Source organism: Camelus ferus, chromosome 9, assembly GCF_009834535.1.
Source record: "Camelus ferus isolate YT-003-E chromosome 9, BCGSAC_Cfer_1.0, whole genome shotgun sequence".
Lineage (NCBI taxonomy): Eukaryota > Metazoa > Chordata > Mammalia > Artiodactyla > Camelidae > Camelus > Camelus ferus.
The window spans coordinates 61,045,660-61,068,383 of NC_045704.1; the positions used below are offsets into that span (position 1 = coordinate 61,045,660).

The following is a 22,724-nucleotide window of genomic DNA, read 5'->3' on the forward strand; positions in this document are numbered from 1 at the left end:
AGGCATCTAAGTGTGCACCCTCTGGCTTACCCTGTACCTAGGAGTGAGGCTCCACCTGGGCTGTCCTCACCTCTCTGCTCTTCTCCCCAACATGACTGAGGCTTCTGGAGCGCGAGTTTCCTTCTCCCTTATATGGTTCTACTTTGGAATGAGTCTCCAGAGCCCGCAGCCTGCAACTCTCCCTTCTCTGCCCTGTCATCAGCCTTGCTGGCTCCTTTTCAACACCATTCAAAGCAGGCCAGCCAATCACACTTCAGAAGACTCCCCAGGCTAGCCAATGGCAGGGCAGGCTGCCCTTAGACCAACAAGAAACCACGGGACATAGATAAACTCATTAACATGCTAGAAAAATAAAGATAAAAACCCAAGAGAGCTTATTGCAACAGGACTTAGGAAAACATTAACAGAAAAGAGGCTTAATCAAGGGGCAGTGTACTTACAGAGCCCGTGATCCTTACCTGAGCTTCCTCCGTCCGAGCAGAGTCATTTCCCAACAGGGGCTCTCCGGTGGGAGCTTGAATGGTGACAGATTTTTCTGACCCTCTGCCATCTTTATTCCGGGGTGATTTATGCCTCTCTTTATTTCTTTCCCTGAGAAAAAAATAAATAAATAAAAGATCATCAGCTAGCACATATGCCACAGTAATTAACAAGACACCAAAACATGTATAAATTTCATCTTGAATTTAAGGAAATTCTAGACACACACACACACACACACACACACACACACAGCTAACACCCACCCATCACCTCTTCTGCAAAGAACAAGCTGATCTTTACTCTCTACGTAGTATTTTCTTTCTGCCACTCAAGGACCCAGAACAGACTGTCACCCTCCTCTGTCAACAGTGATCTTGCTTTTCCTAAGCCTAATATTGTGAATCTTAGAATTTCTGTAGGTGAGGCACATTTCACTGTAAAATTCCTGACTAGATCTGATTATAATAATTTGCCTAAACTTATTTTCCAGGACTTTTTTTTTTTATTTAGGATAACATAGCAAAATACTTCAGCTTTGGTCTGTCCAAAAGAATCCAGGACACACCATCACCCTATACCTTCGGATGAGAAGAGAAGAAAGGAAATACTAAATCAATGCAGAGAATCATTTACTTCTCATTCCTCCAAATTCAAAACTAAAAATATTTCCCATGGGTTCTAGAGGATGTCAAAGACCCCAGATGATCTTCCTGGGTGGCCTTCCAGGGTGACTCTGACAGCACCCTGCGTGGATCAATGATGAAATTGCAAAAGGATCATTCACTGTATAAAGCCCAGGGGTCTTGACCTATGGAGACTGGCACCCCCACCCCGAGCTGTGAACAGTCATCCCAGAAGCCCCACCAAAGGAGCCCCAGGGGCCCCACCTCCAGCCCACAAGCTGCCCTGACATTGCTCCTCCTTCCTCACCCACATGCCCTCCTCCCCAGGGTCTCCCAGGCAGGACAGAAGTATCGCACACACCACGGAGACAGTCGGATTCTGGTTCTACCCCATCTGATGTGTGACCTTACACAAGTTATTCAATCTGCCAACAAGAGAATGTCGCTCACTATCTGGCTCTAAAAGGATTGTCACTAGCCACCACAGTCGCTGACCTTCAACACACCCTGCAAGGAGTTCAGGGCGGAGATCAGGAATGAGGCGCTGTGCTCTGGGAAAACTGGCAGAACAGGCCTTCAAAGAGTTAAGATATTTTCAGGAGAAAATTTTATGAACCCAATTTCTTGCATCTTCTCATACCTAGAAAAGCACTAAAATCATTAAAGTGAACATCTGCTCCTCATGACTAGCAGAAGGTTGTGTGAGTGACTGCACATGCCCCCTTCACCAGATCATATGTCGCCTGACCTCTCCCCTGACCTCTTTGAAGCAGTTCTTCAGAGATGGCTGAGAGGTCGTCTCCGGGCTCTAGTTCTCAGGAAGCCCCAAATAAATCTGAATTTACTGCTCCCACATTGTGTATTTTAATTACATTTCAGTCAACAAACGTCTGAAAACCTCAGTTTCCTCATCTATGAAATGGGGATAATGATAATACCACATAGATAGAGGGATGTGTAATAAGCAGTCAGCACACAGGAGCTATCATTGTAGCTGTTACCATTTGCACGTGGCAAAAAAGGGTGACCTGGTGAAGGAGAGTACGTGTTCCTTGGAAAACGAGATGAGAAAGGAGCTTTTAACACACAATCAAACCGCCTCCCCGGCACAGCATCTCTCCTATCAACCTGCCACTTAGCTAACAAAACCACATGCAGACTTCCTGTGGTCAAACCTCCGCTTTATCAATATCTCTCTAGGATAAGCACGGTTAATTTCTCCAAAGGCGAGAGGGAGGCTTCAGCTGACCCAGAGACACTTTCCGTGATAGCATCTCTAACCCCTAGGGCGTGACTTATCACTACAATCTATTGCTAAATTAGAGTTTAGAAAAGCAGATGTGGTTCTGGTCGACTCCAGTGTTTCATTTTAACTGACAACCAGGGAAAGAGCTGAGAGATTTTGTTTACAAAGAGATGTGTCTATCATTGTCAATCACTCCACTCCCCACCCCAACTTACAGAGCACTGTACCAAGGGCCTTATTAGATTGATCTTGCTCAGTCCTAACAATAACCCGATGGGGTATGATTGTCCCCATTTTATAGATGAGGAGACTGAGGCTCACAGAGGTTAAGGGACTCCCCAAAGTCTTAGTAAGTGGCAGAGCGGGAGGTGAACCCAATGCCTTGATTCATACCCGTGATGCTGCACTGACTGGAAGAGCACTTGGAAGATCCTGTAGCATCAATATTCCTAGTGCTCCTTCTCACACCCTGAACGTGAGGAGCTGCCAGAGCTATGGAATCTGCCTGTGCAGCTACTGCTGAAGTCATGGCTGGACCGTGACCTCGGAGAGCACAAAGCAGTGTGCCCAGCACTCTGGGCTGCCAAAGACAACCACTTCACAAGGACTCACTGTAAGAAACAGTAAGCACTCGGGGAGATTTCCCACGTGCTTGGTCAGTCTTAGAATGAGCTGTTTAGACTAAGTCTGGAGTCGCTGCTCCCCAGGGCCCCACCCGGCCGACTGGAGGAGCCTCCTCTTCTTTCTCTGTTTCCACTTTCCCCAACTGCTCGCCCATCTGTCACTGTCCTGCCATCAGCCAAGTCACATGCTCCCCTAACCCATCTATCTATTTACTAGTCCTATGGGTCAAATCCTGTGACAACATAAATTCCACTGGAAATGGAAATTCTTTCACTGGGTGCCAATTCCTGGAGCTACCAGGGCCGAAAGCAGGTAGGGAACCACCCAGGGCTGGAGACAGCCTGTCAGGGGCCAGCCATCACTGAACTGACCCCGACTGGCCTAGCCTGGCTGTTAAAGGGCCAACAGCCCCCAAAGGAGAAGAGATCTCTATAATTTCGCTGGTAACCTCAGAGGTAAACCAGGTAAGAGCCTATTACCCAATAACCCCAGGAAGGTTTCTCATCCTCCAAGCCCAACACCCTAAACCAATGCTTCTCAAACCTGAATGTGCAGACAAGTCACCTGGGGTGCAGATTAAGTACAGATTCACTGGCCCCACCCCGAGAAAAACAGTCTGGAAGGGAGAGACAACAGGAGTCTGCCCTTTTCACCAGCACCCCAGGGGGTTAGGAAGCAGGCGGCCCAGGAAACTTTAGCCAAGGCTCTCCTGCCCAAATGCTCCCGGGGGAGGAGGTGGCTGGAGTCACCGCTTGGAAACTGACCTATTTGTGAAATGCCCTGTTCACAGCAGTGGCTCAGTGATGGGAGTGGTGAGTGCAATGCCCAGCTATATAATGTACAGTTGCAAAGTACAATGTAGCTTCTTTACTAAAACAGCAGTAAGTCGTTGAGACTAGGAGCAGGACTCAGGACAGTGTGCACCAGGCCCAGAGCCAAGAGCCTTCCAGACAGTCAAGTGATGGGAAGATGGAAAGCTCACTCCATCAACTCAACATGGGCCACACGTCACTCTGGTCCTTGAAAAGGAAGCAAGACCTGTCTTACAGCTTTTATAAAAATCACTCGTCCTGAATTACTGCTCCGGGAAGGTGTCTGAGCCAGGACTACACAGAGAAGTCCAACAAAAATGCTGCTGTCCAGTGCTTTCCGGCATGCAGAGCTGTGAGCCTGTATGGCTGCTTCACGGCACCGGTACCCAAATGTTCATCCCCAGAGCTCCAACTGCTATGATGCCAAGGACGTGCCCAGAGCCGAACCCTCTGGGAGAGGGCTCCCCAGTGGTGAAGACCATCAGTTCACCATGTGCAGGAGAAACAGGAAACTGGAGTTGGCTACCAAACCACCGAAAGGGTTTTTCAAGCACATGCGCATGCTTGGTGTTTTTCCAACTCCACCTGAGTGGTCCGGATCACCTGTGCTCCTTTGCTGGACCGGTGTGGCAGTCACAGAAATCCTTGTGTCTTCTTCTCTGAGCCTGTCTCCAGGTGTCATCTGCCCGTATGAGTAAAGATAAGTCTGCGTGTGTGTGCGTGTGGGGTGGGGGGAGAGCAAGCAATAACACGTTGAAGGTCCGGGCATGTGTCTCTACCTGCATGTGTGTGAGTGTGTAAGCAAATGTATTTAGATGATTCTAGAGTTGAGCCCTGGGGGGCTGCTGTAAACCCCCTCTCACTCCAGCCAGAATCCCCATCAACTCCCAGACCGGCATTTCCTGGGAAGATTATTTAGCTCTATTTCTGTTGTTTGTCTATTTCTATTTGGGGAAAGCCGGCCCCGCCGGTTACTCCTCCCTTTCCTTCTCCACCACCACCCACTACCTGTCCTTTCTCTCCCCCGACTGCTGGGGACTGGCTGGCTGCTTCCTCCGGCCCTGACTCGGGTAGGGGGGCCGCTGGGCACAGCGCAAAGTGACCCTGCAGCGGCCTTGGAACAAAAGCACCAATTCCCCTAGCACTCAGGCAGCCTCTTTCGGACAATGCATTTTAGCACGTTAGTCACATGGTCCACCCTCCATTCCTTTTTTTTCCCTACCAGCTCCTCCCACTGCTCTCTACCCAGCACCACCCAGGGGGAAAGCACGGGTTCCACAGCAGCAGCAAATGGGGCCTGAAACCTGGGGGCACCTACTAACCTCGAAACGTCAGGCAAACAACCCTGTCTCTCTGTGTCTGTTTTACCACCTGGCTCAACTGGGGTCCCACCTCCCACCATCCTGGAGCTGCTGTGAGGACGGGGGACAATGACAGAGGGTCCTGACAGGCACTCTCAAACTGGTCGTCAACAGTCCTGGCAGTGGCCTTAAATTTAACTCAGGGAACTGATGCTCCAGACTCAAAGGTTAGGGGAGGTCAGCTGGATTCGGCCCCATCCTCCCAGCAAGCTAACTGGATCCCCTCTGGAGATGGCAGGTATCACAAAACCAGACCACTAACTTCTTTGTTAGAAAAGAGTCACTTGTCATCTGCTTGGAACCCAGCCAGCCCTCCAAAGATGAGCTCAGTGTCATCAGACATGTCAAGTTGGCCGCCCTTCATTATTCCTCTCCGAAAGTTCTCCTAAAATTACCAAAGAGCCAGCTCCCCGTCCTCGCTTACTCTTCCACTCAAACTGCCAAAAAATCCCTGAGCAGAGCAGCGTTCACAGGGACATTCCTGGTGACACAATACCCTCTTCTGGGCCGAGGGCACGACCGTGCAAGGCTACTATTACAGCCCAACACTCTTTATGCCCCGACACCTACTATCCACAGCTCACGACCTCCGCCCCAGTCACCATGCCCCGTGGGGCCGCCCATCAGGGAAGCCACCTCCGTGGCTGCTGTTCTTCTAAAGATGCACCCATAAATCCCAAATGGTCATCTCACAGCCAGTGCTCTCCTGAGGAGGCATTCCCTAACACTCTTGGTTAAATATTTAAAGTCTCGGCTTGTATTATCAATGCCAAGTACTTTCCCCAGGGGTCCAAGAAGGCACTCAGAGCTCTGCATGCTGTTTCAGTTGAAAGTTAAGAGTCTCTTAACGTTTCCACAGGAGTATTGTGGTGTCAATTTCTGGGGGCCCCCAGGGGCCTGAGGAAACAGCAGAGGACAGCAATGACAGTGGGGCTGCGAGTGCAGATGAAGGAGACCAGAGATGGCCCCTCCTCAGACTGTGGCAAGCTGTCCTCCACGGGTCTCCAATCTCCCCGAGAACCCAAGTTCCCACTCCATCCCCTGCACTGCGGGACGGGGAAGCTTGGCGCGCTGACAAGGGAGCTCCTTTTTTCCAGTTACATTCAAAGACTGGACATTTTAAAACAGCTGTTTCTGGTATTTTAGAACGAATCTGATATGTTTACCCAGTGATTGAAATTTGTGATTAAATTTTTCTCACCAGAGGGTTCCTGACTTTCTCAGGATCGGGGCTGGCATGTTACCTGACGCCTCGCTCAGCAGCACTCCGCCCGTTTCCCACGCTGCCTAGAAAGCCTTGCCTGGGCTCCAGCACAAGCTCATTCACCTCTCTTCCCCAAATTGTTATGATTATAAGAGCAATACATGAAATTTAGAAAACAGTGAAAGTTTAAAAAACACCACACCTCTAATTCCAATAATTCCATACTTGGAGACAGGCATGGTCAGTATGGTTACTATTCATTATAGCATAAGAATATCTAACTTATAATTTACAAAGTTTCGAATCTTTTTGTTGGTAACATGGCCACATAGATATTTTGTCATATCATCAAATAATCTTTGAAAAAAAATCTTTATTTTACACTCTATTCCACTCATATTGTTGATTACAAAATATACACTTGTAAAAGAATGAACAAGTGGAGAAAGCTGCAGCATATGTGAAAGTTCCCATCAGTCACCATGCTGTGTGGAGCCCCTTCCCTGTCGATGACCACTCCCGGCAGCTCGGACACTGTCCTTCTGGACCGCTTTCTGTGCGTGGACATCCACACAGGCTCGCAAATAAACAAATCAATTAGTCATATAGATTGTACTGCTGTTTTACAAAATTAAATCCTGCCCTGCATTCAGCTGCTTGTACAGGGAACTGCTCGGTCAGGGAAACACCACGGCAATCACCGTATTCCCAGCCTCTGCAGAGCTGTGACCATAGGTGAGCCTTTGGGTTGTGGTCAGCTGGGGCCTTTGAATGTGGTGCTGAAATGCCAAGGCCATTAACAATAGCATTAATACAGCCACTAGTTAGTGACCTACTACATGCTGTGTTAAAGGCTTCACATGCATACTCTCATTTAATCCCCTCAACGGCCCTGTGTAGAGGGTGTTGCTAAACCCATTTTACAGGTGAGGGGTCTAGGTAAGAGGCGGCACCACAAATGTATCAGCCGCATCATTCACCAGCACAGGACCACCTCTCCATTCATTTGCTCCCTCGTCTCTCTCCTCACCATTCTGCAGCTCTGTGATACAGCAGGCCCTACCTAGGAGCACCAGTGCAGACCAGTTCACTTTGCACAGAGGAGGGGAAATCTGGCCCCCATCACCCAGGCCATAGCTTTCAAAACCCAGGTCTGTTCACTGGGAAGACTAGTCAGAAATAAGGCACCAGGCCAATCCTGCCACTTCAGTGTATTTGCCTCACGGGCAAACACATAATGGACAATGAGTCAGCAGCTTTGGGTGAAAAGCAACAAATTAACACTTATTTTTTTTTTCCAACTTCCATTTATATTCTCAGTAAAGCTCTGGGAGGACTGTCATCTAGCAGAAGTACTTAGGAACGAAAAACATTTCCACCGAAGGGAGAAACTTTAATTTAAAATCAATTGTGAGAAATTAAGGTCATCAACTGTAATGGGGCCTATAAAATGTAAACTGGCGGGGTAGTTCCTCCCAACGCATGTTAAATGCTCCTAAAGCTCAGCATCTCCCGCACGGCCGGACTGAAGCGCCAGCGTCCGCAGCCCGGCCGTGGGACTGTCTGAAAGTAAGTCGAGGAGGCCTGACCCGCCTGCAAGTTTCCCCCAGAGGGAAAGGGGAACAAGCAATCACTTACATACCCTTGTCTGTGAGATTTTTTCGAATGACTTGAGTAGTAAGAATATCCAGAATACGTGGACTCGGTATCCATAGCAGAGGAGAACTTGCTCTTTATGTGGGAGTCTGTACTGCTTCTCCTTAGAGGTAGAAAACTTCACCTACTGGTCTCCTAAAGCCCCAAAGGGCCTGGGAATCCAGGAGACGCTCTTCAACAGGAACAGATTCTGGGAAAAGGGGGAAAAAAAGAGAGAGAGAGATCAACCTTCAAAGCCAACATCAATGGGTTCAAAGGTAAATGACAGCAGCAAACTCCTCTTTAGGGGTCTCTGTTGTGGAACAAGTGAGCAAGGGTGAGGCTTCCGGGCACCACTAAATGCTCAGCTCACACAGCAAGTGCTTGCCCGGGTGTCTGGGAGGGGGACAGGTGGGTGCCGGGCAGGCCAAACCCCACCGCAGCAGCCGGAAACCGGAGGTGGGAGAGACCTGGCCAGTGGCCATTTCCCGGACAAGACACAGCCTGGCCCGCGTGGCGTCCCAGCCCCCACTGCCAGTGTGCCTGTTACAAAACAATACCCGGGGAAACTGCTTTTAAGGGATTTGCTCATAGTTTCCAAAAGCCAATGGGAAAAAAAAAGTTCTCGGTCTCTTTAATCCAGGAATCCAAACTCCTGAGAATTTATCTTAGGGAACTAATTTCTTTTTTTTTTTAAAGGAAAACTATTCTTACCACTCGTCTTTAATAGCGGAAAGCCAGAAATAATCTCAGTGCTCCCAAAACAGAAGAAATAGGTAAGGAAAACACGACTCATCCACTGAAAGAAACATCACATAGCTGTTGTAAAATGATAATTACGAAGAACAGAAATTTGTATGATAGAATGGTAAATTTAAAAAGCAGGCTACAGGACTGTAGATAGATGCTGAAATCAACATTATAGTTACAATCATAAAATCGCTTATGCAAGGATTAGGAGGAAACATCAGAAAATGGAAGCAGGTGACTTGTTAGTTACAGGCGCCTGGGTCTTCTCCCACGTTTTCATTAGATATCTCTATGCAATAAAAATAAATTGGAAACATTCCCAAGTACATTCCTGAGCCCCACATGCTGAGTCTTTCCTTTTAGAAAAAGGAGCTCTGTCTCTCCCTGCACCCCTCGCCCCAGAGCTGGTCTCCACCCCATGGGGCTCCTCCTTCCAGGGGCCCCAGAAGCTGAAATACAAACAGAGCTAGACAGGTAAGTGTGAAGAACAAACAAAGAAGCTGTGAGCACCAGCCCTTTACCCCTACCGGGAGGAGGCCAAGAATCCTCGGCAATGAGCTGCCAGGGAGTCACCGGAGAACCACCACTGGCCAACACAGCCCAAGCCTCAGGACCACCTGGGCTGCACCTGCCCTTGCCATTCACTCACTAGGTTGGTCGCCCAGGGCGAGCCTCCCTCGTCCTTGTGTCCTGACTTGTCACTGCATCTCTGCTCTCCTGCACAAGCCCAAGGCAAGCAGTGCGGAAGCGTGGGGTCTAGCCAGTGCACCCCACTGTCCAGTACAACCTGGGATGAGCCATGTGTCTTCTTGAGCCTCAGATTCCTCAACTGTCAAACGGGGACATGTCAGCCAGCCATGGACCTCATAGGGTTGATCTGAAGACAGAAGCTGATACGGTGTAGGGAGCTGGGTTCCAATTCCAGGCTTTACTCACTTACTAGTTATATGACCTCAGTCGAATTAGTACACCTCTCTGAACTGGCATCTGTAAAACGTGAATAACAAGGCTGCTGCATGGAACTAACAAGCTACAGCCGGGACCACTCCCAGCACCATCTCTGGTGCGCTGGATAAGGAGCAATTGTGGTTATGAGGACTCCAGTCCCTGGTCCCCAACCCAGTCCCTCTCAGTGACAGGCTAGGAAAGGAGCAGGGCAGAGTTGGGGCCAGGGCTCACCTTCCCACCTGAGGCTCCCCGGAGCCAGACAGCCCTGGGTTCGCACCCCAGTCCAGTCCACGGCTTTCTAACTAGCTGTGTCCCCAGGCATGGCAGTTTCCCCTTGGAGACTCAGGTCTCCTCATCCATAAAACGGAAAAAAGGCAGCCTATGTTGTGGGCTGTAATGATACAATGTGAAAAAAAACACCATGGGCATTTAAAAAATACATTCATTTTGCTCTTGGATGTATCCCCACTTTTCTAGAAGATTTCAAGAGCCGGCTCACCCTTTTTTCTCCCTACTCTGCTGCCCAGCATTTTCACTACCATTTCAATGAGCTCTCAGCACCTAAGACCTCACTTCCTTCCTGCTCTGAGCTATGCTGCTTGCTCATTCATTGCCTTCATACCTGGCAGACGCCACATCAGGAGGTGAGCCAGGATCTCCAGGCCTGCCAGGAACGAGCCTCTTTCCCCGAAGGCCCTTCACCCAGCTCTCTGCTGACCTGCAGGTTCTAACACCCAGCTGCTTGGTCCAGACACCTGACTGCCCTCTTCTACATCCAGAATCGACTATCCGCAACGCCTACCCTTTTTCCTGCCCTCCAATCCATAATTGTTAATTCCCTTTCCATCCCAGCTTTCAGCTAATTCTGGCTAAATGCTGCTGGGGTTTCTTGGGGTCAAGTGGCCCAGGCCCCGCAGACCTGGGCTGATCCCATTTATACATCCTGGCCATGACACCCCGGGGCAGGCGCTTACCCCTCTGAGCTGACCTCTCCCCCTGTAAAATGAGGCCACTGAATATGATCTCTTCCTGGGGTTGTTGTGAGCATTAAAGGAGACTCCCAGGATAAAGCCTCTGGTACATGGTAACTCAAGTTTCATTCCCCTTCCCCTTCTGCAAGAGGACGTCAGCCTTCATCCTCATTAAAACCTCTGGCTGTCCATTAAGGCAACTCCAGGCATGTCCAAGTGCTCTCTGGGAACAGCTTTACTGCCCCTCAACCCAATGCCCTGGTCTGGTTTCTCTCACACAATTCCTGCCTCTACTTATCAAACAGGCAGTCTGTCCATGCTGCCATTCCCCTCTCTTGTCACCCCCATCCTCCATCCCTGACACTCCACTCAAACACCTCTGAGTTGGCCTGAGACTGCTATGAGCCAAATCCAAGGCTCTCATCCTTGTCTTCCTTCCCCAGACCTTCTCATCCAATGTGTTCATCCATCTGCCTCCCTGTTTAGTGAGCAGCTAGGAGAGACCTGCTAGGCAGTGCTGGGGACACGGCAAGGACAGTGAAACACAGCGACACACAGCACAAGCTGCCCTCGCAGAGCGAGCCCTCTGCTGCCCACCATCCTCTGACTGGACGCCGTTTATGCGACTACTTCTCCAACCGTCCTTCCCTGCTCCCCCGTCAAGTTATCCCTTAAGGTTTAAAACTTACCCATCATTCTCCATCCATGGATTTGCTCCAGGATAAGCACCCTGGAGACAGGAGCTATTGTTTACCTGCCCCCAGGACACACTGAACAGGAGAAGTACCCAACAAATACCTACTGAAAGAATAACCCCCCAGTGCACATTTCCTACTCAGATGCCTCCTGCCCCACGTGGGATTGTCATCAACCCTCCCCCCTAACCCCGTGCTCTGCCCTCCAGGGTCCCGACCTATACAATCATCCTACCGGCCCTATCCATCTAACCGTGGGCCATTTCCACAACTCGCTCTCCCCTTCGCCCCACACATCCTGCTGCCACGAAGTGCCCTCTGTCAGCTGGGATCCCCCCCCTCATGCTCCCGGTGCTCAGCCACCCGCTTTCTCCAGGCTCTGTGGACACAGGGCTAAACTGTTACAAAGCCTGCAGGTGTCCTCATGGAGTCCAGTCTCCACAGACCTCAGGCCCCTTCTGAGTCATGCTATTTCCACCAGAGCTATCGATTCTTGTCCGAGATCTGAGTGAGGATTAAGAAGCAGCCACAGGAGGCAAACTGACAAAATCCAGAGAGAACTCATTTCAGACGCCAATGAAAGAGCTTTGACATAGTTAACAGAAAAACACATCCTGAAGCTTATCGCCGCAGTAATATATTGACAAGCCAGTTCCCTTGTATGCACAAGAAATTAGCAGAATGCAGATAAGGTCAGAGGGATGCCTTATCAGGAAGATCATAAAGTAATGAAAAGGAGTCAGGTTCCTTGGGTAATAAACTGACAGGCTGCGGCACTGGTCTGAATGGGACAGTCATGCAAAGGTGTAAATGTGGAGCCTGGAATCTGGAACTGTCCCTCTATCACACTGACCCCTGACATGACCCAGACTGTGCCTGGCAGCGGCCAGTGTGATCTGTCAAATCACAGCGTGGATGTCACGTTCCTGCTTAAAATCCCTCTGTGGAGTTCTGCTGCACTTCAAATAAGATACAAAATCCTTCATGTGCTCTGCCTGGGGGACCCTGCCCACCTCTCCAGCTCCTCTCTCTTTCTCTAGCCCCAGGTCCTCGGAGGCTCTCTGCAGCCTCAGTGTATCCCCTCTACTCGCTCTTCACATGCCTTGTTTTGCCCAGTTCCTACTCATCCTTCTCAACTTAAGCAATACTGCTTCTTGTCAGAGGCCCTTCCTGACCCTCCGGCCTCACCTGGCCCTCTCCCAGCACCCTGTACCACTTGGGACCCCCATTCCCAATTCCACAGTGATCTGTGTGATTACTTATCGACTGGCTCCTGCATAGACAGGAAGCTCCACCAGGGCAGGGGCCACTTTCCTTACTGTCTCTCTAGCTCCTAGAGCGTAGCAGGCACTCAGTGAATGTATGCTGAATGGAGGGAGGGTTTTGGTGGCAGACCTCAGGACGTGGGGACCACAGACTCACTGCGGAAGAATCCTTAGAGATCGTCTCTTTGAAACCCTCAGTCTTGCAGGAGAAGGAAAAGATGCCGAGATTAGATTCAGCAGTGATGTCCGAACCACCAAGAGTGGAAGTGCCCTGCTGCTCCCCCGAGTCTCACTCAGCGGCAAAGGTTATGTTCCAGACACATTAGGTAAAAATCGGCGGTCCTCTCTTTCAGCCTCTGCCCGAGAACACCATGGCCAGCTGCCTCCCCCAGGCCTCCTGTCACCCGTCTCTCCTGAACTGCAGGCATGGCTTGGGTGTGAGCTGGAGGTGAACACCAGAAGAGGGCTGGAGTTCATCAAATCACATCCCATGAAGGCCGGGAGGCCAGTGCAGAGACAGGTGCACGGGGCGCTTTTGACTGAGGGATGGTATCTTAAACCTGAAATTCCCTGGCAAAAGTGTCACAGACTCTCTCCTTCACTGCACTTTATTAGAAGCAAAGTGGGGAGCAGTGGACTTGAAGAGAATCTTCCCCTAAAGTCATGTTCACTCACATAAAATATACCTGACTGCCACTTAAAAGGAAAACAGTGTTCAGAAAATCATATGAGAGAAATAATACGTTATGGTAATGACAGTGGTAAATATAAGCTAATCTTCTCGAGAGAGGAAATTACAAAAACATCAATGGCTTTGCCTAGAGCTATTAAGTAACTAAGGGAGCTCTGGTTTGGATGGTAGAAAGTTACCCTGCAAGGGGTACAGAGACACACACTAAATTTAAAGAGCCATTCCACTCCTTGTGCAGTGGATGTTTTTCCAAGGGAAAGAAGCTTCCGGTGCAACTGTGTTTACACGTACTGTGTACATCACTTGGAATATTTGATTTTCATCGATACATACAATTCTAAAGGGTTTACTCCATGCGTTATTTTTTATTGTTTTGAAGCTAACATTTTTCTCAAGGTACCCATTTTTAATAAATGGCACTCAAGGGAAAGACGACAATTTAGATAATTTTGCTCAGAGTCAACTTTTCTTCTACAGAGGAGAAGCGATGAGCACAGGTTCCGAAGTCAAGATTGTCACTGTTCAAATCGTGGCTCTGCCGCTTACCAGTTGTGTAACCTCAAACCAAATTACTTAACCTTTCTGCGCCTGTTTCCCTAACTGTAACAACAGAATTGTGTTTTACTCACCTTACAGGCTCACGGTTGGTTAAATGAGATCATTCTCAATCATTCAGACTAGGGCCTAGCACGTGGTAAGCACTCACACCCGGCAGGCATTGTTCTTACTCAGTAAAGTCAAATTCCTTCAGTTAAAAAGAATAGCTTCATAAGGCATGTGACTTATGTATCATTTTCATTAAACTTACGTACATTTTTTGGTCCGCTTGAGTCTACCTTCAGTGACTACCCTTAGCTCTAGCTAACTAATTTGTTCATTTCCATTCCGTTCCTCGCAGGCACTTCTTTCACTGTTCCCAGGCTGACAGTGAGTATCAGAGAAGACTGTGTGTCTTATTGAGCTTATTTTGGAAGACCTCAGGGTTGTGAGGGAGGATGGGAAGAAGTATTTTGCTGAACTTGTGGGCTACAAACCATAACACATCATCCAGGCCACTGATGTAAGGATCAGAGAGATTGTGGCATTTGCAACAAACCCAGTGATTCTTTCATTACAACGAGGCTCTTATAAAATGAGCGGTTCCGGGCCACTATTCACAAGGAAAGAAAATGCCAACCTCATTTTAACTGTCTTGCCAATGATTTCCACTCACCTTCCCAGAGTAACTGCTCTTAGCGCCAGTCATTAATTACCTCTGAAACACCCCCAGCAGCTGGGTAGAGATGTCTGAAAAACTGAACGGTTCATGTGTCTGGGCTTATAACGTATATTTGTTTTCAAGTGACCCCATTGTCGTCTGCCAGATTTTTAAAATAGATTTCACAAGTACTACCTTCTTAGTAAGTCCCCATGGTGCCAGATCCAGTGACTGCTGTCCAGTAAGTGGGATTCAGAAGGACTCTGACCGAGACAGAACGCGGCAAAGCACGCATGCACCTTCTCATCAGGCTTCGGGCCAGACCAAAGCCACTACTAGAAACATGGTCCAGCCCCACGTCCACCTCATCCTGTCACGTCCACCTTCTGGAAAACGGCATAGCACGATGCCCAAATCATATGCCCATACACAGCTGGACCCCTAACCACAGCTGGTTCACTTTACAGACAGAGAAGGGCCATGATCACCTAATGGCTCACAGTTCATGAAGTGCTTCTTATGTGTTAGGAAATGTTGTAAGTCATTTGCATGTAATCTCTCACATAATCCTCAGCACAAGCCTGGTAGCAAAGCTAAAATGTTAATTTCGTGTCACGGTTAAGAAAACCAAGGACACACACACCTGGGAAGTGCTGGGGCCAGGCCTTGAGCTCTGGGAGTCTAATTCCAGAACCTGTGCTCTTAACTATGGAAAATACATAGCAATGTAGCAATTACCAGAATTGCTTACTTAGAGAGGAGGGTAGACAACAATCATAAATTGTCCCAAACCACACATCACCCACAACGAATTCTGCAATTCCCACTCCTTCTCACAGGTTTGGTGTCCCAAGCATTGTGGGGAGTCCACAAGAAACAAAATGAATCTGAAATCATTCGAGGTCCTAAGAAGCCCACAGCCCAGTGGAAACTGCCTCTGAAAATGCAGTGTGTCAACTGCCCATGTAACCCAATGCAGCAGAGGCTGGGATAACCGATAGGCCCTAAATTTGTGTGTATTAGGGAGATAGAGGTGAGAATGCCTTCCTTACTCTATACCTGTTAATTATCCAATAGACCAGGGTGATATGTCATTGCTGCTTGATAAGGAAACTTTCCTTTCAGGTTTCATCCTTTTGATCAAACACACGAGACAATAAAAATGTACTGCCTGACAAGCCATCCTTACAAACACGCCATTCTCAACATTCTCCCATTTTACTTACAAATTAAGCTGCAACCGAGTCCCACCGCCAACACTGCAACAGTGAAAATTTCAAACGAGCTGTTTCACTGATTGTACTGAGAGACACCAAAGTCTGGGAGTGCTAAATGCTCGTGGATAGGTGAAGAGTGTTATTTCTTTGAACTGTAGAATAAACAGTTTCCTCCCACAAATCAAAGCCCCAACGATATCACATTGATTTAATTCAACTCTAAAAACTCTAATTAGTGATTACATAAAATGACTAATTACATCTCCCCGGATTCAGACAGTTTCTGCCATCTCACTTGAATAGCCTAGGAGCCGTGTAATCAAACTATCCACCCACTGGAAGAATGCTCATTAGTACTGTTGATTGGTGACACAGGTTATATTTTCCAGCAACCCTGCAAAACTTCTGAACACACTAGTGAAAATGCTGGATTCTTTACAGCTTGCTAGCATTTGGAGTATGTGGCTAAAAATACCTGCATTTCCAACCAAAGCCCCCCAAAGGGGTTTTAACAAAATGCACGTGCCAGACACACAACCATCACAACAAAGCGCTCCAACATCTCTTAACGAGCAGCTAAACGAGCTCACACCACCTTGGCCGGGTGCGCATTATACCTGGTTCGAAGAGTGGAAAATGAGCACAGATTTCTGGGCTGCAAGTCTTACCAGCTCATCTCCTGGCCGCCAGGCCGCGGCTCCGCCCCACTCCTGCCTCCGCCACGCCAACGACGCGTTTAAATTTTTATAAAGCTTCACACTTCTCTGGGCTGCGTTAGCTTGGGGCAGTTGAAAGACTGCAGGAGGAAATGAGGTCCTGCCGGTGGCGAAGGCTGCCCCGGTGCGGTGAGATTGCCTCCAACCGGACACCTCGGGCAGAGACTTGCCGGACGCCTCCTGCTCCACCCCGGCGTTTTTGAAAGTAAACTCCTACCTGCCTGTTGCGCTCTCCGATGCGCAACCGGACTCGCCCCCCCGGCCTCCAGGGCCGGCTTGTTCTGTAAGCGGGGTGGGAACACAGGCCAGCTCTGTGCGGGTTTCTGGCCCAGGGCCGGCCAGGCCCCCGGGCGCAGGCGGTTCCCGGGGCGAGCCCCGCGGTGGGGTGGGAACCCCGGAGCGCGTCCGGCTCCCGGGAAGCGCAGGGCGGCCCGGCCCCCGCCCCGTACGGCCGGTACCGCGGTCCGGGTGTCCGCAGGAACGGTCGGCCACTCCCTGCCGGCCGGGACGCGCACCCCAAAGTGCAGCCAGGGGATAAGGGGGCGTCCGAGGCGTGGGGAGGGAATGCGCGGACCGAGGAAGTGGGGCGCGCGGGGAGCGTGGCGCCGGGGCGGGAGGGGAGCACCTCGCGGGGATGGGAAAGGAGTGGAGTCCCGGGAAGCACGACTCGGGGTGCGGTCCGTGGGAGGGGAGGGAGCCCCGAGCCAGAAGCGGAAGGAGGGCGGTGAACCGGGGTCTGAGTCCGAGCAGGGGCTGCGAGAGGAGGGCGCAGGGGGCTCGCAGGGTGCGGGGTTCGGGTGGGGGCGTCTCCCGCGGGAGGTCCGCACCCCGCGCCCGCCGCCCCGCCGCGTGGGGTCCTCAGACGGGACTCACCTCCGCGCCGGCCGTGCGGGCTCCGCGGCCCGCGGTCTCGGCTCGCAGCGGCCCCGGCTCTGCGGCCTGCGCTGGGCTCCGAAAGAAGCAGAGCCCCGCCGCCGCCGCCGCCGCTGCACTGCTGCTTTCCGCTTCCTGTCCCGGCGCCGCCCCGCAGCCCGAGCCCAGCCCAACGAGCCCGGCGCGGCCGCGAGCCAAGAGCTGCGAGCGCGGCCGGCCCCGCCGCGGGCCCGGCCCACCTGCAGCGGAGGGCGGGGCCCGACCGGCCTCTTCCCAGCCCCCAGGCACGTCTGGCCCCGGACACACTCACAAGCACACGCACACGCACATGCACACGCACTCACGCCCGCGCGCAGACACACTGCTACCCACACAGACCCCAGGAGGTGACAGCCCTCCAACACACACTCATTCACACATTGTCAAGGATTAACCCTCACCCAGCACCCGAACATACTTGCACCGTCAAACTCACATACTCATGCACACACACTAGCATGCACAAAACTCAAGTCCGTTTGCTCTCACTGGAGCCCCAACACACATATATTTGAACGGCCAAGGGACTAACCTCCCACCACATACACATACACACTCAAATACACATAGTCCAAAAATTAACCTACTAATATCCATATATACCCACACCTCAACCCACATACACACTCACACTTAAACTCACACGCAGTCCAGGAAATGACCCCACAAGTAACCAGACACACCCAGGCCCCCTATAATCCCCCACAGCCAACCCTTTCCCCTCTTCCCCTAACAGAGGGGACACCACTTCCTAACCCCAGTCTACTAGAAACTGCTAGAAGAGCACACCTCCCAAGGCTGGCGGCCCTAGGTCCCAAACCTGATTCAACCAGGTCTGCTTCCGGCTAAATCTGTTTCCCTGTCGAAACAGCAGAGAGGATGATAAAGCCAGCCTTGCAGGATTGTGGTGAGGATTCCGGAAAGTGGCTGGTGCCCAATCACACTGAACAGTTGCCGAGTATTTATATGATTATCTGCACTCTTCTTACTTAGTTGTCTCATGTGGGTGGATAGGGTTAGGGATCCATGTGCAGAGTCTGGAATCTGGCAGCTTACATGGCAGGGCTGTCCAGTGGAGGTGGTGTATAATGAGGTACTCTGGGCAGCTGGAGGGGGGGGGGCGCACCCACGCTGAACTAGCCTTAGTCCAGGAATTTCAACCCTACAGCCCTCACTCTCCCCTCACCACCTCTTCCCCATCCTCCCTAGTCCCCATTCTCTCTCCCTTATATATTTATACTTCTTCAGAGGACATTATATGTCAACGTTCGTGATCTTCACACAACCCCATCCGGCCGCCAGGCTTCACTGTTCACTCTTGGCAACCCCTCACCAACCTCTCACCTGTTTCCTGAAGGCAGCCAGCTTCCTGAGGTAAATTGTCAGTCCACCCGAATCAATGCTCAAGTGCAGAAATACAGAGCTTTAGAAAAGCAGGTCTCTGTCGTCTTTGAAGTTTAGACCCTTCAAAGTTACCACAAGCCAGGGAATTCTAATTCTAGTTATGATACTCTCAAATAAACCCATATGTGACCTACAGATTCTCAATGGATTTTCATGAAAAAAAGATTTTAATTCACTTTAGCTTATTCTGTCTAGCTACCTTACCATGTGGTGCTTTTGTTGGTAAGAGGGTTAGTGCAAAATGAACTCTGTTTGAAGATAATAAGTTCACCTTTAAATGCCATCTATTTTTTGTTTTTATCTGACAATCTCAGGTATTCAGGTTTAAAAGATAAGAGTTGGAAAACTTCTCAGGAACTGAATGATGGTCTATATAACCTGGCTCCCATTGTCTGTCACAAAGTGAGTCAGCCTTATTCTAGGGTTGGGTTAGCAGCCTATTCAGCTCTTGCCTAGACTCGAGTTCTCCAGCTTAGCCTTAATCAGTACTGAAGGTAATATGAGGGGTTCCATTTACTACTCCTTGGTCTTACGTATCCCTTTGTTCCCAACTAAGCTGGGGAAGGTGGGTACTATGTACTGGGGGCTCTCAGGACTACAGTGTGACGACATTACACAAATTCATGCAGGTATCCCTTCCTACTCATTCTCACAGTTTCTCCAAACCCTAGAATGCTATCCACTAAAATTCTTCCTGTCTTCCGAGATCCAAACCAAATGGCATCTCTTAGGCAAAGCCTTCCCCAGTTCTCCCAACCAGAAAACATTCTCTTCCCCTCACTGAGTTCTCTGAATTTTTAGGCTCACCTTCCACCTTGTATTGGTTATTGTATCTCATTTCTCAGTGATGTGTAAATGCCATGTCTTTACCTCTTTTCTGTCACACTATGCCATGTATTTCTCTCTTTTCTATCACAGATCTTTCCACATAGTAGTTATTTTGAAAAATACTTAGCAGATGACTGAATGACTATAAAATACCACTTACCCTTGGGAAGTTGATTATCTAATCAGGGAGTAATCTGATTAACCAGTTATGACATGTGCACATAAAGATAGTTAACAACAAGAGAGAATATATAAAATACTAAATGCACTATCAGCACACTTTTTAGGAAGTCACTTATCTAGCCTCAAAAATTCTGAATATACCTCAAGACAGGAGTTAAGTGAGAATGGTCTGTAATCAATAAAATAGATTGCATAAAATTTATGCTTTAAAACAGATAGTCTTTATAAATGGGAGAATCTCTCATGCCATCACTAAAGACATCATTTACCCTTAGTTTAAAAACATTTCTAATAAACTTCATCATCTGATTCCTAAGCCTACTGTAGATTAGAAACACATTAAAAGAGGGGACTGCAAAGGGGGGTCATTGTGAAGACTGTTTAATTCCAAAACTCCTGCCCTTTTCTTTACCAGTTACTCCTCTTAGCACACTACCACATCACAGAATTCTGATGATCCCAGGTTATAAGGGCTAGATAGACATTCTGTAGATAGTACTCTATTTAAGAAGACAGGGAAGATGTTTAAAAAAAATAGATTTCCATCCAAAGTGTTTGAAATGTTAAAAAGTGCTGTTTTTTTAAACCATACATGATATCACTTATATGTGGAGTCTAAGAAAACAGGGGGACACAAATGAACTTATTTACAAAACACAGGCAGACTCACAAACGTAGAAAACAAACTTATGGTTACCAGGGGAGAAAGGGGGTGAGAAGGGATAAATTGGAAGTTCAAGTTTTGCAGATACTATTATGTATAAAATAGGTAAACAAGGTCCTACCATATAGCACAGAGAACTATATTCAATACCTTATAATGGCCTATAATGAAAAGGGATCTATATATATGTATGTGTGTGTGTGTATATATATATATATATACATATATATGTATGAATCACTGTGCTGTACACCAGAAATTAACACATCATAAATCAACTATAATTCAATTTTTTTAAAAAAGGGAGAGGGAAGTGCTGATTTTTAAAAGTCCATCTTCTGTAAAATCTACATATGTGTAATATCTGTTTATGTTTAATAATGCCAGTGAGGAGGTGATAAAATATGGGTTATTAGTACCCAATGGGAGAGTCACACGGGCCTGGATGGTCAGCGGTCAACTTGTCTTGAGGACAAGGAAAGAAAAGAAGGAAAAGAGGACAAAAAGAAGTGGAACTGGCTTATCTCAAGTGCTTAATATATATGAGTTGAATAAATGGGTAAATAGTCTTTCTGCTTGGAGTCTGGGCAGGGGTGTGCAGGGAACAGTGTCTGGAATATAATTAAGGGCAGTGAGCAGAGCAGCTAAGCTCAAGATAAGGGCTGGTGCTGAGACACAGGATTCAAAATTGAGTGTATAGGATTAGAAGATAGAGAACTTTGAATCCAACACTAGTGTTTAAACTTTTTGAAACAAGCTAACAACATGATAAAGTATTCATTCGTCCATTCATCCATCCATTCAAAACCACATGCTTAGTACCTAGGAAAGCCAAGCAATGTTTGGGGGATACAAAGCTAGATAATGTAAAATTGATCTCTGATTCAACAATTTAGTCAACAAATATTTACTGAGCCCTTACTATGTGCCAGTCACTAGTCCAGGCTCTGGGGATGCATCAAAATAGGCAAAAACTGCCCTCATGGAGTTTATATTCTAGCCAGTCGATGATTTAACAAGTGCTCAGGAGAGAACAAAGCAGGACTGGAGACGGGGGGGGGGGGGCACTTCACTGTCCTGGAGGAGCTCGGCTGCTGGGGGAGGCTGCTGCTCAACAAACCCTCCCAGTGGAAGAGGAGAGCACTGGGACTGGGGCCAGAGCAGCCTGCAGAAGCAGCGTGGCCTCACCTCAACATGACCATGGGAGCAGAACTTGAAGGATGAGGATTTGACAGATAAAGAGGGAGGAAGCATTCAGGGCACAGGCACAGAAGTGTCACAGAGCCTGTCCGGGGAAGCCGTACCTGAAGGCGGTGTATAGCACTGAGGACCTGGCAGAGAACAGGGGTGAGGGTGCGCAGGGGGCGGTATGGAACTGCAGGTCTGGAGGGAAGAGGCACCGCTGGTGTCAGGAAGGAAGCATCGAAGTGGCAGGGCTCCCAGTGGCCTGCAGGCAGGCAGTTTGGCTAGGGGAGAACACGGGGGAGGAAGCAGGGCTAGGATCGGTGGGAGACAGGTTGGCACAATCTGGAATAGAGGGGCAGGGTGGGAGCTCAGAGGGCTTTGTATGGTGAGCTGAGAAGTATGGGTTTTATCTGGTTGGCAATAGGGAGCCATTGAAGATTTTTACTGAGAGGAATAAGATGATCTGACTTTACCGTGTGGAGAGTGGCTTCTTGAGGAAAGAGTGAAGTCAGAGAGACATAGGGTGTCTGAACTGATGAAGGGGCCTGAGTTCCTGCAGCCTTTGCAGGTAAATTTCAATCACAAATGGGGAACCAGGAGGAAGAAGTTCAAGGAGAAAAGGCAAGTTCAGTTTTAGGCATGTGAGTGTCAGTACCTTTGGGAGGTACAGGTGCAAACAACAATAGGTCAGGCTTATGGAGCATTTATCATATGCCAGCACAGTGCTAAAGATTTTACAGATCTTATTCATCCCTCACTACAGCCCATGTTTTGGGTATTGTATCATCTGCATTTTACGGAGAAGGAAACTCAGAACGGTTAAATATGTTGCGGGCGATCACACAGCTGCTGACGGGTGGTGGCGGGGGCAGGCTTTGACCCCAGATTGGCTGATCACAGACGTCCCCTCTTTAATCCATCAGCTATACTGCTCCTTGGCACTGTGGGTTTAGAACTCAGGAGGAGGGAGGCTACTGGTGATGAATTTCGGAGCTGACATGTGGTTGACAATGCAATAGAGAAAAGAGCAAGCAAGAGAGGGTAGAGACACGTAGGCCATGTCGGGCAGAGAGATACGACAGGGACACTCAGAGAAGACAGATGACATT

The 22,724-nt window shown here is 49.0% G+C and overlaps 1 protein-coding gene across 3 annotated transcripts in view; it reads right to left on the reverse strand.

The window, feature by feature from the left end:
* VANGL1 (VANGL planar cell polarity protein 1) overlaps positions 1-17,472 on the reverse strand; it is a 52,461-nt gene extending 34,989 nt beyond the window's left edge. For all 3 annotated transcript variants that reach the window (XM_032486972.1, XM_032486970.1, XM_032486971.1), the window contains exons 1-3: positions 17,313-17,472; positions 7,996-8,199; positions 459-591 (exon numbers count right to left, since the gene is read on the reverse strand). In XM_032486972.1, the coding sequence (XP_032342863.1) occupies positions 459-591; positions 7,996-8,066 (204 nt within the window). In that variant the 5' untranslated portion in view covers positions 8,067-8,199; positions 17,313-17,472. The remainder of the gene's footprint in view (positions 1-458; positions 592-7,995; positions 8,200-17,312) is intronic.
* Between the last annotated feature and the right edge of the window lie 5,252 nt (positions 17,473-22,724).